Here is a 13,770-nt window from a genome sequence, read left to right as displayed (position 1 = left end):
TGTAAATTTACTTTAATTTAACTTTTTTTAATATTTTTAATTTCTTTTAATAAATTTCTTTTTCTAATTTCATCTTTACTGTCTCTGATGAATTGATAGAATTGTTCTAGACCATCTCTATGATAGGTATCGAAATATCTTGCTTGTGCTGGCTTGGTGTCAACTATTCCTTGATCGATTACTTGTTGATACATTTTCTGTAATTCATCTTGTGAATCCTCGATTTCAATGCCAGCCACTAACAATTCGATTGGTTTCGTTAAATCACATGTCTGTTGTACACATACATCTTTGGATAAAAGTGGATCGACACAAAAATTCTTAACACATCTAACAAAATCCTGACATTTCTCGTATGAACAAGATAGTGGATGTGATGCCATATCTGGATTACAATCGTTTTCATGTGCACATGTATAGAAAAACTAAATAATAAAATAATATTAATATTAATTAAATGATTATTATCTTTTTTTCTTCTTTGTTCATTGCTCTTCTTCTTTGTTCTTTGTTTTTTTTTTACTTACACCTAAAGAACTTAAACAATATTTTCCTAATAGTTCACTTGTTGGTGAACAATAACCAACTGATGAGAAAGCATCACATCGACAATATTCCCATGGACTACAATCAGACATTTGGAAACAAGTGTTGAAAGAGGTTGAAGGTCTAGTTTGACAAGTTCCCATTGCACTACCGACCCAATCTTGTTTGCAGTATTGGAGTAATGATGGATTACATGATATCTTGTTGACTACACAAATATCTCCAACATAGGTTGTCAGATTACAGACACCAATGTAGGAATCGCGATATTTTGGAACACAGAATCCAAAACATTCAGACAGAGTATTCAAAGAGTTGCATTCACCAGGTGCAAAGGTGACTGGTACACATCTGCCATCAGAGGTACACGCTTGGTCTCTTGGACATTGTTCTTGGCTGTAACATCCACCGGGAGGAGTAGTACAAGTTCCATTTGGACAAATCATACCCAAATAGCATTGATAGTTTTGTGTACAATTCTCTCCATATCCAGCATAGAATGCAGTTTGACATCGCTTTATTCCATCAACCTCCAAAACACAATATTCACCCAATAATTCATTGCAATCATTGTTTACAGAACATGTAGTATTTTCACTCTTTACACTTGTACAAGTTCCATTAATACAAACTAATGGTATAAAACATTTAAATCCACTAGGAAAGGGAAAGGAGAGGGAAAGGAAGGTGGAATTATGTTAATTATATAAGTAAAGAGGAAAATAGCAAGCACTGGTGGTAGGTGGTAGATCGTTTGTGATAAATATACATACCTAAATGGATAGATACAGTCACATGGACCTCCTTCACCCGAACAGAAACTAAAAGTACAAGAACTATCGACTATATCATTTGCAAAGGTTATTTCTGTTGTTGGAACTGGTTGTGAGTGACAAGTTGTTGGAAGTAGCAAGAGAACTATCGATAACAACAACAAGACCAACAATAAACCGATATTGGATGTTACCTGAAAACGGTAATATCTATCATAGATTATTGTCGTCATCGATATTCGTTTGCGTTATCGTTTAAATGGTAATCATCACCGATTCTCATCTGACTGACAGATGATTGATTATTAATTAATATATTCTTTCTAGGATGCGCAGAAGGAGATGAGCCAGAAGAACGCAAACATAGAGAGAGAGAGAGAGAGGGAGGAGGTAACAATTAATATATTTCATACATCACATAGAATATACTCCTACATACCCATTACATGTATCTATCAACAGCTAGCTACCTACACACAAAAAAGAGAAAGAAGAGTGTGCGGTGGTTTTGTGCAATGTGAGTGAGTGAGTGCTACGTGTGTATGGGGGTTGAGTATGTGTGGTGAGTGTGAGCGATTATCACTTCACTGTTGAATGAGATATACAGAAACACCTCTCTCTTACTCAAGTATGATAGGGAGGGGTAGGGGAGGTAGGGTATATCAACTCTTGTTTCCTTCAAAAATCATTCATTTTAATTGATTGGATGGATGCCCGTTTGCATGGAACAACAACAACAATTAATTTAAAAAATCACCCATCCACCATCGCACTCCAACAATTAAAAAGTTAATTAATTAATAGGAAAGAAAAGCTGTTGCTGTGTTGGTTGCTGTTGTTGTCTTTTTTTGGCTGGTCACCATCATCAAATTAGGGAATTTAATTTGTTTGTTTATCTTCCATTTCATCCTCCTCCTCCTCCTACTCTACATCCCTTTTACCTACTTCTACTCCTACTCCTCTAATACTATCATCCTTAAGTCTTTAGCTTTCTTAGTTGCTTCAGTTCACATACCTAGGTTTGTGTTTTTGTTGTTTGTTTTGTTAGATTTCTTTGGTTGCCTACAAACAACAACAATCATCCAATAAAAATAATAATAAAAAAAAAATAAAAAAAAGCCAACCAAAACACTCAACACCCAACAAAATTCATAAAAAAAAAAGAGAAACACAATTTAAACGTTTATTAGTAGTTGTGCAAATTTCAAAAAATAGTAGTAGTAGTAGTAGAGATAAATATAGCATAGCATAGCATAGCAAACAAACAAACAAACAAGTAAAGATATAATAGAATAATAGTTTGTTTCAATCAATCAACTTTGTTTTAAAAAGAAACAGAAGTTTGGTTCTACTTTTTGGAGTTTGGTATTAGTACTATAGTCGACTTGAATAATATAATAATATCATTTATTATTATTATTATTATTATGATAGCTACTCGTCATGAGCAGCAGTAACATAACACAAATGTCTCAAAGAAATATGAATGTATATCCACCAAATGTAGTTTCAAGTGGATTCCATCATTATCCACCTCAATCTACACAACAACAACAACAATATATGCAATTTGGACAACAACAACAACCATCTTCTCAGAATCAACAACAAGGATTTTATGTACAGCAACAACAACCATCATCTACACAACAACAACAACAACAAGCATATAATTCAAATTATCAAAAATCACAATATTATTATCAACAACAACAACAACAACCAAATAGTATACCACCCTCATCTACTCCATTACAACAACAACCCCAACAACAACAACAACAACAACAATCAAGACAAATTCAACCAAATATATTACAACAACAACAACAAATTTCTCAAGCACCACAAACACCGCAACAAAAATCACAAATTGTATTATCATCAGAGATTAGACAACAAATTGATAATATTAATATAGATTTGGATGATGATCCATCGAAAAAGAAGAGAAAAAGAACATCTCCAGATCAATTGGCAATTTTAGAGAGAATGTTTATTGCGCATCCACATCCAACACTCAACCTCAGAGGACAGTTGGCCCTCGATCTAGGAATGTCACCTAGATCTGTACAGATTTGGTTTCAAAATAGAAGAGCAAAGGCACGTCACATGGAATTTAAACCACAACTATCTGCAGAAGGAATGCAAGAGTTTGAAACATCCATCAAGGGTGAAAAATACTATGAAGAGCCCACTACCACTACCACAAACTCCAACTCTACAACTGCCTCTAACCCCGCTGCTGCTGCTTCTGCCAATAGTACACCTTCCAACACTTCTGGCAACAATACTGCAGAGACTGGATCACCAAAGGTGTCTGGTCAACTGTCGTCATTGGCAAGAATGTGGAATCGTATCTTGTTGGCAGGTGGCAACTCTGATTTGATTCGAAACAGCAGTAATTGCGATGACCCCGATGCAATTGATATCAATGCATCCGACTCTAATGGTTTGTCTTTGTTGTTTACTGCTGCCGTGTTGGGCTACGAATTCCAAGTTCGTCGCTTGATTGACAGTGGTGCCAACCCAAACATTCGTGACAATGAGGGCAACACACCGCTCCTTGCAGCCTCTGCCATTGGCAACAAGATGATTGTATCATATCTTTTGGCGCATGGAGCCGATCCCAACTTGGCCAACAACAAAAACATCACCCCTCTCTATGCCGCCTGCAAGGGTGATCGTACAGCCATTGTCGAGATTCTATTAGAGTATCGTGCAGAGGTCAACGAACTCACCAATGACGGCGAGGGTGCCCTCCACATTGCCTCACTCAAGGGATACGAAAAGATTTGCCAACTCTTGTTGGAAAACGACTGCAAGGTCAATGTGCCCGACGAACAGCAATACTTTCCTCTTCACCATGCAACCATCAAGGGTAATCTCAATATTGTCAAAATGCTTCTTCAAAAGGGTGCCGATACAAACGTGGTTGATAACAGTGGACACGCTCCACTCCATACAGCCGCTCTTATGGGTCACGACAAGATTGCAAATATCCTGATGGACAAGAATGGCAATCCAAACAAACAAGATTCAGAGGGTTACACCCCAATCCATTATGCCATTAGAGATGGTAAAACTGATACTGTAAAATCATTAATTAAAAGAAATTCAAATTTAACTTTAAAGGTAAGAAAAAAAAAAAAAGAAAAAGAAAAAGAAAAAGAAGAAAAAGATTTACCAACTATTTATTATTTCTACTTTTTTAGACATTAAAAGGACAAAACTCTTTACATATGGCAGCTCAATGGTCAACAGTAATGTTGGGTCAAGAAATATTGGATAATTATTTTGGTAATATTGATGAGTTTGATCATCAAGGCTATACACCACTATGTATTGCAGCATTGGTTGGAAAGACTCAATTTGTAAAATACTTGGTTGGCAAGGGCGCATCCATCAAACTTTGCTTTGGATATTCTCCAAAAAGAATCAAATCCAGATGTAGAGGCAATTGAATCCCTCCACAGATTATACACATGTAACAAAGATAATACTAATAATAATAACAACAATAATAATAGTTTTGTAAAAAATGAAATTGAGGAACAACAACAACAACAAAAGAATATTTATAATCACCATCATCAACAACAGAAACCAAAGATTGGAGACTATAGGTCAATATCTGGACTTGTCTGTGGAGAAGATGAGGAAAACGAAGAGTTGGATTCTTATTACCAAAATAACAATGCCAATTACAGTAGACACATCATCAGTAGTTCTCATCACCAACCAATGTAAAGCAAGAATTCCTTTTTTTTGGGAATCATTTTTTAAAAAACCTCCTCCCCTTTTTTTTCGATATATCATTTTTATATTATTAAAATAAAACCTATTAATAATAATTTATAAACTGTCAAAAAAAAAATGATTGAAATGAATAGATGGATGAGATCATTTTGATTGAAATCATGGTTAACTCATCTCAAAAATAATTTTCTTTTAAATTAAATTAAATTAAGGGGGTGTGGAGTCTACCTTTATTATTACCATGATAGTAGTGCGATTCATGGCCGATAGAAGACACATTTACAAATGGACAACACAGTTGCCAAAAGATAAATGGTCATAGTACTCCAAAATAAATTAGGTTAATCATTACAGCCTCACAACGTGTGGAGGCAGAAAGAGATTAAGCTTTCTAGAACAGATACTACACATAATCAGAGCAAAAACTCTGAGAGAAGATGGTCAAATGGCTATAAACCAAATGACAAATTTTTTGACTGCCAATTGACCAACCTATTTATAGTTTTTTTCTCTAAACTGGAAAATTAAATAATCCAGCATTGAAGAAAAAAAAAAATCTCTTTTGGAAATAAATCAAAACTATTTAATAGTTTTCAACAATCAAGTTTAGATATTAAATAATGATGATGTAATATAGTAGTAGTTTTATTTAAATATTTTAAAATTTAAAATTTGATTCTATATCTCTTAATGATTCATTCAAAATACCTGTTCCCTTATCGATCCATTGTAGTGCATTCAAATGAGCATTTAAAATTTTAATTATTTGTTGTTTCTAAAGAATAAATAAATATATTAATATACTGTGTCAAAGTTTTGTTGTTATTTTTAATATATCTATATCTTACTTGATCATTTGGATCAGCAGGTTCATTTGAATCATTAATAGTTGTGACGATGGATTGTAATTTTGATTCTATATTTGAAATGTCTTCGTCGATTTTCTTGGTGGAATAATAAATCTTTTCTCTTTCAATATCAGATGAAGACTCGATTTCCTTTTGTGACACGCTGATCTTTTCGTCCAAAGCGTGCAATGATTTATCCAATAATGATTGTTGATCTTTAATCGTATTTATAACCTGTTCAAGAGTTTTTTGTTGAGAATTAATTGACTGTACAGTTCCCATCAGCGTATTTAACTAAAAAAAAAAATAATTCAAATGTTAGAGATATATATATATATATATAAATAGATAGCTTTTTAGAATTTATACTGTACTTTTTGAGAATTTTCCATAATAGCAGAATCCCATTGATAAATTTGTTTGGCTTGAAGGTAGAATTGACGAGTTTGATTATTAATTTCCTCGGCCCATTCATTTAATAAATCTTCCAATATTTGACTTTCGTTGATTTCAATATCTTTTGGTGTAGTAGTGGTGATTGCTGTTGATGATGATGGGTTGTTGCCTGACAACATGGAAGTGGTTAATTCGGGCTTGGCGTCGGCTGGCTTGGCAGGGGTTGCTGCTGCAGAAAACAATCCTCCACTAGGAGTAGATGCTGTAGTTGGTGTAGTTGTAGGTGGTGTAGATGATGAGCCACCAAATAATCCTCCTGTTGTTGGGGCAGCAGTAGTTGTTGCTGTTGTAGATGTTGCTGGAGCAGATGATCCTCCAAATAATCCACCAGTTGATCCAAGTGATGGTGTAGCTGGGGTGGTGGTTGCAGCAGGTGTAGAAGTTCCAAATAATCCTCCAGTAGTTGCTGTTGATGTTGTTGTTGTTGTAGTAGTTGAAGGGGTACTGGTCGATCCCAAATTTAAACCTGATCCTCCAAAGAGACCACCAGCACCAGTTGTTGAAGTGGTAGTAGTTGCTGGTGTAGTGGCTGGCGTAGTTGTACCAAATAGACCACCAGCACCAGATGAAAGGGATGGTGTGGTAGTAGCTGCTGGGGTAGATGCAGCACCGAATAATCCACCAGTAGTGGTGGCAGAGGTGGCAGCAGGTGTAGTTGCACCACCAAATAGACCGCCAGCACCAGATGTAAGTGATGGTGTAGCAGAGGTGGTGGTAGCAGCAGGTGTAGTTGCAGCACCAAATAATCCACCAGCTGAACCAAGTGATGGTGTAGCAGAGGTGGTGGCAGCAGGTGTAGTTGCAGCACCAAATAATCCACCAGATGAAAGTGATGGTGTTGATCCCAAGCCTAAACCTGTATTACCACCCAATGATGTTCCAGTTGTTGTTGGAGTAGAGGTTGTGCCAAATAGACCTCCACCACCAGCACCGCCCAAAGATGTTCCAGATGATGCACCACCACCAAACAAGCCACCACCAGTTGATGTAGTTGGCGGAGTAGAGGTTGCGCCAAATAGACCTCCACCACCAGCACCACCCAAAGATGTTCCAGATGCACCACCACCACCAAACAAGCCACCAGCACCAGTTGTAGCCGATCCTAATGGAGGAGATGTTGTTGTAGATGGAGCACCAAACAAACCACCAGCACCAGTAGTAGTACTGGTTGTAGATGGGGCACCGAATAAACCTCCTCCTCCTAATGTAGTTGAAGGTGCAGCAGCTCCTAAAGAAGAACCACCAAACAAACCTCCTCCTCCTCCACCACCCAATGTCAATCCACCTGCTGGTGTTGATCCTCCAAATAGATTACCACCACTTGAAGGAGCAGCACCTCCCAAACTAGTGCCACCAAACAATGATCCACCTGTAGATGCACCTCCTGCTGCTGGAGCCCCAAATGGGTTAGATCCTGCTGTATTTCCAAATAAACTCATTCTCTATCTATAGAAATATATATATTATATATAAAAGAATGTGTAAAAGAAGGAAGAAGAGATATATTTACAAATAATGAACTTAAAATCGTCACAGCAATGAAATCGAATGCTTGGTCTGCTTTTTTTTGAATTTTTGAATTTTTTTTTTTTGGAGCTCAATTGATAAACTTTCCAACAAAGATTAATGCTATTACTTTTAGTATTATTATTTTTTAAAAGAAAGAAAATATATATCTATTTTTAAAAAGTTTATTAGTTTGTGTGTTTGTATGTTTGTGTGTGTGTAGGTAGGTATATATAAATATAATTTTTAAAAAAAAAAATGAATTAAATTTAGAAATCACTGTCTGACGAATCATAGTCTTCGTCATCATTGATGCCTATGTTATCAAAGTCATTCAATTCGGCAAGATCCAACTTGTAACGCAAGATACCACCCAAACCACCAAAACCTTTGCAGAATTGAGAACCTTCTTGTGAACGATTGGTGACAAACTCGAGGTGAGCACCGAATTGACGGTAGTTGTTGGCGAACCATTCAACCACAGACATGACTTCAATGATTTCATAATCTTGGTTGGATTCCTTGTCACGGAAATGTGATTGATCCTTTTCTTGTTGTTTGTTGAGGTAGATGATAGTGTCCTTTTCTTCATTTGGAAGACGAAGAACATAACGGTTGTATTCAAGTGATTCCCAAACAATCAATGTGCTAACTGCTCCCATATCCAAAGCTCTTAATGTATCTGCAACACCAAAACATACACGTCCAGTATCCTAAAAAGAAAAAAAACAAAAGGTAAGTATTGTATATGAGATAGATAGAGATATATATATATATTTAATATTTATATTTACTTGAGCAATTTCATCAAAGAATGAAGCAATGAGCTTCTTTTCTTGTACAAATTTAACATTGGTAAGAACTTCTTGTGATAATTCGATAGCTTGATTGAAACCATTGTCACCACCATAGGAAACATCGACAATCTTGAGAATCTTATCACGCAAACGTTGATCAAACATATCTGAAGTACTCAATTCAGTCTTGAAATCAGCACTACCTGCAAGAATTAAACCTGATACATTTGGACTAAAAAAAAAAAGTATAGGTTGGTAAGTATTTGTTGTCACAACCAAGTATTCTTCAACTACTACTACTACTACTACTACTATAATTCTTACTCTATCATTTGTAATATAGAATTGAGTTACCAACTCTGAAACCTTTCTAACATAGTTGTGACGTTTTTCGAGACGAAGACGAGCAAAACGAAGGGCAGATTGACCACCTCTACCGTGCTTCTTTGGAAGATCGACAGTGATTCTATGTAATACAGTTCTGGTGCTACCGGCCAAGACACCAAACAAGGCACCGTTACCATCGACAACAATGAAACCAAACTTTTCATCAGACTCTAACAACTCTCCGAGAGCAGCAGTATGGAACTTGTTGTCGCAGAGGTAGAGAGAGGTGTTGATTGGCTTGAATGGTTCGATATCAATGGTCACCTTTTTTTCCTTGCCTTCGGCAGTCATGATGGTACCACAGTACAATACAAGACCATTCTCTGGCACCTTGTTGTAGAGCTTGAGTCTTTGTTGTGTCGATGTAATGGCATCGAGTACAGACAATCTATTCACTCTAGACTTGATATTAGAGGCTGTACCATATTCTTCTGCAAGCATCTTATTGATCTTTGCAATTTGGTCTCCTGGACGAATGATCAATGAAATCATTGATGTACCATTACTAAAGATATAATCAAGTAAGGGTAGTAGGTATATATTGTTAATAATCGTATTACAATCTAATATAACAATATAATGAATGAATGACTAACCACCCCGACAATCGATCGATCATTTGATTGTCGGTCGGGTAGTCGGTCGTTTCATTCGGTTATTATTGTTAATCCAACCAAAACAAGTTGTGTAAGTGATCTCTTATCGTTTCAATTTACCCTCTAACAGACTCGAGATTCTTGATCAACTTTTTGATCTTCCATTGCTCGACTTGCTTGTCCATTTCGACATCTCCACCTTGTGCTGACATTGTTGTATTGTTGTTGTTGTTTGGTTGATTAAAATAATGCTATATGTAGTATTAAGTTGTCTGTCGGCTTCTCTCCTCTCTCTCTTCTCTGTGCGTTGAGTCAAGTACTTCTGATTATGTTATTAATAGTAGTAAAAGTAGTAAAGGATACACAAAACTCTAAAACAAAAAAGAAGAGAATTATATTGGGAGGAGGTTTGAGAGAGACGACTCTATCGAAAAAAAAATTAAAAAAATTCAATACTCTCTCCGTACTCGTTTTTTTAGAGTGCATCATGATTGATTGAGGATCACTTGACAGATCTTTCGTGTACATTTGAGATTGATGGAAAGTTTATTATTATTATTTAATATTATTTATACTTATATTGGTACACCTTGTTGAGATTTAATAGCCAATTCAATGATTGAATTTAAGAAATCAGATTCATGCATACCACCCAATTTTGCAAATTGGTTGATTTCCTTTTTAATTAAATCAACTCCACTAAATTGTTTGTATTGTTCAAGTGTACGTTCACTACCCAATGAATAATGAATGGATTCGGTGTCTAGATTGGCGGTCACTTGGTTTTGTAAAATATGATTGATTCTATTTCTACTCTGTTGTTCCTTTTCCTTTTGAATGGCTTGGTGTACTGGTGTGGAACAGTCATCTCTAAAAGTGGTACGATAGTCACGTTTCCAGAGATGAAATACCAATGCAATGGGAGGACTATAGAAATTCCAACCACTTGTCCAAAGTCTTGCCGTCATGATCATCTCTTCACCAAAAAAGAGGTGGTCGAGATGAGGATCGTATGGTACTTCTTTGATGACTGCCGACGATGAGAATGAGAACCCAGACACCCAGAATCTAGATGTAAAAGGTTGTTTGAGTGGTTTTGAAATCAATTTACCAGTCATTCGAATCATAGTGTCTTCTGCAAATCGATCTGCAACCAACACTGTAGGGTATGTATGTTTTGGTACGTTGTTTGGTAGTGTGTATCCCATTGGATAACATGTAATGATTGGTTTGGAAAGTGGACATTGCTCAATCATCTCTATCAACTTGCTATCCCAACCCTTGATAAATCTCATATGACTATCAATCTGTAAGAAGTACTTTTCATCTTTCCATAACGTTTGTGCTAAATGTCTTGCCAAACATGGTCCTTTTGCTTCTGTAAAATGTAAATCAATTCTTCTAACTAATAATAAGAAACAAAAAAAGTTAAAGATAAAGAAAGAAAAACAAACCAACTTATTAAAGTCTATATCATTATTATTTACCTTGTTTATCAAATCTATCAGATGTATAGACAAAACATTGTTGATCTTGATTATCTTTCATATCGTATTGCCAACATACACCAATGTATACATTATCAGGTTGATCTGCATTTTCAAATAAATTCTTGATTGTCCATTGACATTCTACATTTTTGAAGAGATTCATTAATAATCTTCATTATTATCATATATATATTCTTTACATACCAGGATCTCTATAACTTGCAATTGATACAAATATTGTATTATCTGTTTGTGACATTATGAATAATGAAATGAAAATGAAATATTAATGTAGCATTTTTGGTTCTAGTATAACTTGCACTTAATTATTATTATTCTTATAATATTTATATATTACGACAACACACAGTGCTCACCATCAGAACAGACATCGACTCTCTACTGTTAACCGATGATACCTTGATCATGGTTCACTTTTTTGACTACACTATTACGATCAAGGTATCAGCGGGTAACAGGACAAAAGTAGATGTCTGTTATGATGTGATAGCTAGGGTGGCGATTTCAGGATCAAATGATACCTTCTTGACATGACTCTACCTATATATAACTCATCTAAAATCTATTAGTTCTGTTATTGATGCTCTGATTGTGATACATATAATAGAATTATATATAATTAATTTATGGATTTATAAAAGTAACACTTTGAAAGACCACTCATTGCATCAATGTTGTTATAAAAAATTGAAATAAATTAATATTTGTACAAAATGTTTATTTGATTTGTTGTTGTTGTTGTTGTTGTTGTTGGAATTAATAAATAATAGATGGTAGGGTGTAGGGTGTAAGGGTTGAATTATATAATAAAATTTCTATGATACAATTGTGTATTGTGTATTGTGTTGTGTGAGTTGTGATTTTGTTTCGCCGCTTCTTCATCTTCATCTTCTTTTATTCCAAAGTTAAAACCAATTCCAAAAGAGAAATTAAACCTTCAACACCAAGAGTTTCACGCAAGAAAGCTTTAAAGTTGTCTGGATCAGTTAGGAAGAGATTGGTTAATCTATTGGTAATATAGTCTTTGTTGCCAGATGAAATGTCCTCGATGAGAAGATTAGTCAATTCTTCATAGAGTGCAGAGTTTTCCCATTCCTCGTCTCTTTCGGCACCCGATAGAATGGCCTGAAGATCTTCGACCGATTGATTGGTAGCGCTTTGATAGAGTGGAGGTGGAAGAGGATAAGATTTAAAATCAGTGATACTTTTAGACGATGGGAATGATGGTAATGCTGGAGGTGGTACAAAAAGAAGTGGTGGTGGAGGTGGTAATGCCGTAGATGAAGTGGATGATGTGGATGGTGACGTAGTAGTTGAATCTCCTCCTCTATCTGGTACAAGTTCATCAGATGTAGTTGAAGGTGAAAGTGTAGAGGGTGATGTAGTGGCGCCAAATATAGTTTGTTTGTTTTCAATCATTGCTGTAATCATACTACAATGATTTTGAATCTGTGTCAATGAGTCTGTGGTTTGTTGGGCTGGGTCTGATGAGATGGATCGCACCATATTTGGTGCAAAGCACACTCCAATAGCCATCGGTGCCATTTTGTTGACCGATGAGTTGCTAGCTACCTGTTCCAAAAATTCGATAATGTATTGCAATATCTTTATGTTTTCGTTTGGTAGTTTGGTAACAAAATCTTTAATGTCGTCGACACGTGTTGGTGTCGTTCCATTGGGGAATAATTCGATTGGAATCAATGGAAATCTCGCTTCTCTTAGATATAATTTTAATAATCCTGCCAAATCATGATGATTTGTATCAAATGATATAACATTTTCAGCTAGAAAACAAAAGTTATATATAATATTAATTAATATATATATATTCCTTCTTTTATATTTGATTTAATTTACATACGATCATTTAAAGCTTGCCATAGAGCTCTTATTGTATCTGCATTACCATTGACTCTGAATAGTCCCTCTGTCTTTATGGCATTTGCCTTTTTAATGGCAGTGATAATCTTGAATATATTGACAAATGATAGGTTGACATTGGGTGCAGTGAGGATATGTCGTTCGTACAATGAATCACGCGATGGTCTGTGCGTAAAGAATCGTTTCAATTTACTTGAAATAATGGTTGCTTTGGCATTTGTCTTTGCATTTTGTAACTCTCTCTGTTGTTGTTGGTTCAATCGTACAGGTCTCTGTGGTGGAGTATGTAATATCTGATGTTCTTTTGCTTGTTGTTGTTGTTGAATTGATCTTGGACTACTCATCGTTGTTGATATATCAGCTGCTGCAAAAGTCGTAGTAGGTATAGGATTGATATTGTTGTTTCTTTTAAACGAAGATGATGATGGTGGTGGTAATGGTGGAGTATATTGGGGTGCTGGTCCTAATATCGATGCTTTTCTTGGTGGTGGTGATAAATCAGTTTGATTTGTATTATTATTATTACTATTATTGTTTATTTGTTGCAGTTGTTGTTGTTGATTCGTATTAGTTAATACAGCACCGATATGTTGTACGTGTTGAAATGATGAAGGAGAACTAATTTCAAACTCCTTTTGGAGGTTAAACCTTTTACTCATGATATATACGACAGTCGTGAGGACACCTAGATTCTTCGTTGCCACAGCAAG

The 13,770-nt window shown here is 35.5% G+C and overlaps 6 protein-coding genes across 6 annotated transcripts; 1 reads left to right on the top strand and 5 right to left on the bottom strand.

The window, feature by feature from the left end:
- Positions 1-17: 17 nt before the first annotated feature.
- Positions 18-1,552, bottom strand: DFA_01367 (uncharacterized protein; the record flags this gene model as incomplete). Its single annotated transcript, XM_004359274.1, has 3 exons — positions 18-425; positions 528-1,203; positions 1,320-1,552. The coding sequence occupies 3 exons, from the start codon at positions 1,550-1,552 to the stop codon at positions 18-20; spliced, it is 1,317 nt and encodes a 438-aa protein (XP_004359331.1).
- Positions 1,553-1,913: 361 nt separating this feature from the next.
- On the top strand, positions 1,914-5,464 carry warA (putative homeobox transcription factor; the record flags this gene model as incomplete). Its single annotated transcript, XM_004359273.1, has 5 exons — positions 1,914-1,976; positions 2,754-4,454; positions 4,535-4,619; positions 4,756-5,065; positions 5,419-5,464. The coding sequence occupies 5 exons, from the start codon at positions 1,914-1,916 to the stop codon at positions 5,462-5,464; spliced, it is 2,205 nt and encodes a 734-aa protein (XP_004359330.1).
- Positions 5,465-5,736: 272 nt separating this feature from the next.
- Positions 5,737-7,821, bottom strand: DFA_01365 (uncharacterized protein; the record flags this gene model as incomplete). Its single annotated transcript, XM_004359272.1, has 3 exons — positions 5,737-5,853; positions 5,927-6,220; positions 6,301-7,821. The coding sequence occupies 3 exons, from the start codon at positions 7,819-7,821 to the stop codon at positions 5,737-5,739; spliced, it is 1,932 nt and encodes a 643-aa protein (XP_004359329.1).
- Positions 7,822-8,157: 336 nt separating this feature from the next.
- Positions 8,158-9,880, bottom strand: DFA_01364 (uncharacterized protein; the record flags this gene model as incomplete). The annotated part of the gene is made up of 3 exons (XM_004359271.1): positions 8,158-8,601; positions 8,683-9,577; positions 9,789-9,880. 3 exons carry the CDS (start codon positions 9,878-9,880, stop codon positions 8,158-8,160), a joined length of 1,431 nt encoding a protein of 476 aa, XP_004359328.1.
- Positions 9,881-10,243: 363 nt separating this feature from the next.
- On the bottom strand, positions 10,244-11,417 carry gnt1 (GlcNAc transferase; the record flags this gene model as incomplete). The annotated part of the gene is made up of 3 exons (XM_004359270.1): positions 10,244-11,073; positions 11,156-11,299; positions 11,363-11,417. The coding sequence occupies 3 exons, from the start codon at positions 11,415-11,417 to the stop codon at positions 10,244-10,246; spliced, it is 1,029 nt and encodes a 342-aa protein (XP_004359327.1).
- Positions 11,418-12,073: 656 nt separating this feature from the next.
- Positions 12,074-13,719, bottom strand: gacD (RhoGAP domain-containing protein; the record flags this gene model as incomplete). The annotated part of the gene is made up of 2 exons (XM_004359269.1): positions 12,074-12,963; positions 13,041-13,719. 2 exons carry the CDS (start codon positions 13,717-13,719, stop codon positions 12,074-12,076), a joined length of 1,569 nt encoding a protein of 522 aa, XP_004359326.1.
- Between the last annotated feature and the right edge of the window lie 51 nt (positions 13,720-13,770).

The sequence above is a fragment of the Cavenderia fasciculata genome (assembly GCF_000203815.1).
Source record: "Cavenderia fasciculata unplaced genomic scaffold Scf_Dfasci-F-a-25c12.r2-5, whole genome shotgun sequence".
In the NCBI taxonomy this organism is placed as follows: domain Eukaryota; phylum Evosea; class Eumycetozoa; order Acytosteliales; family Cavenderiaceae; genus Cavenderia; species Cavenderia fasciculata.
This window is presented reverse-complemented; position numbering and strand designations above follow the sequence as displayed.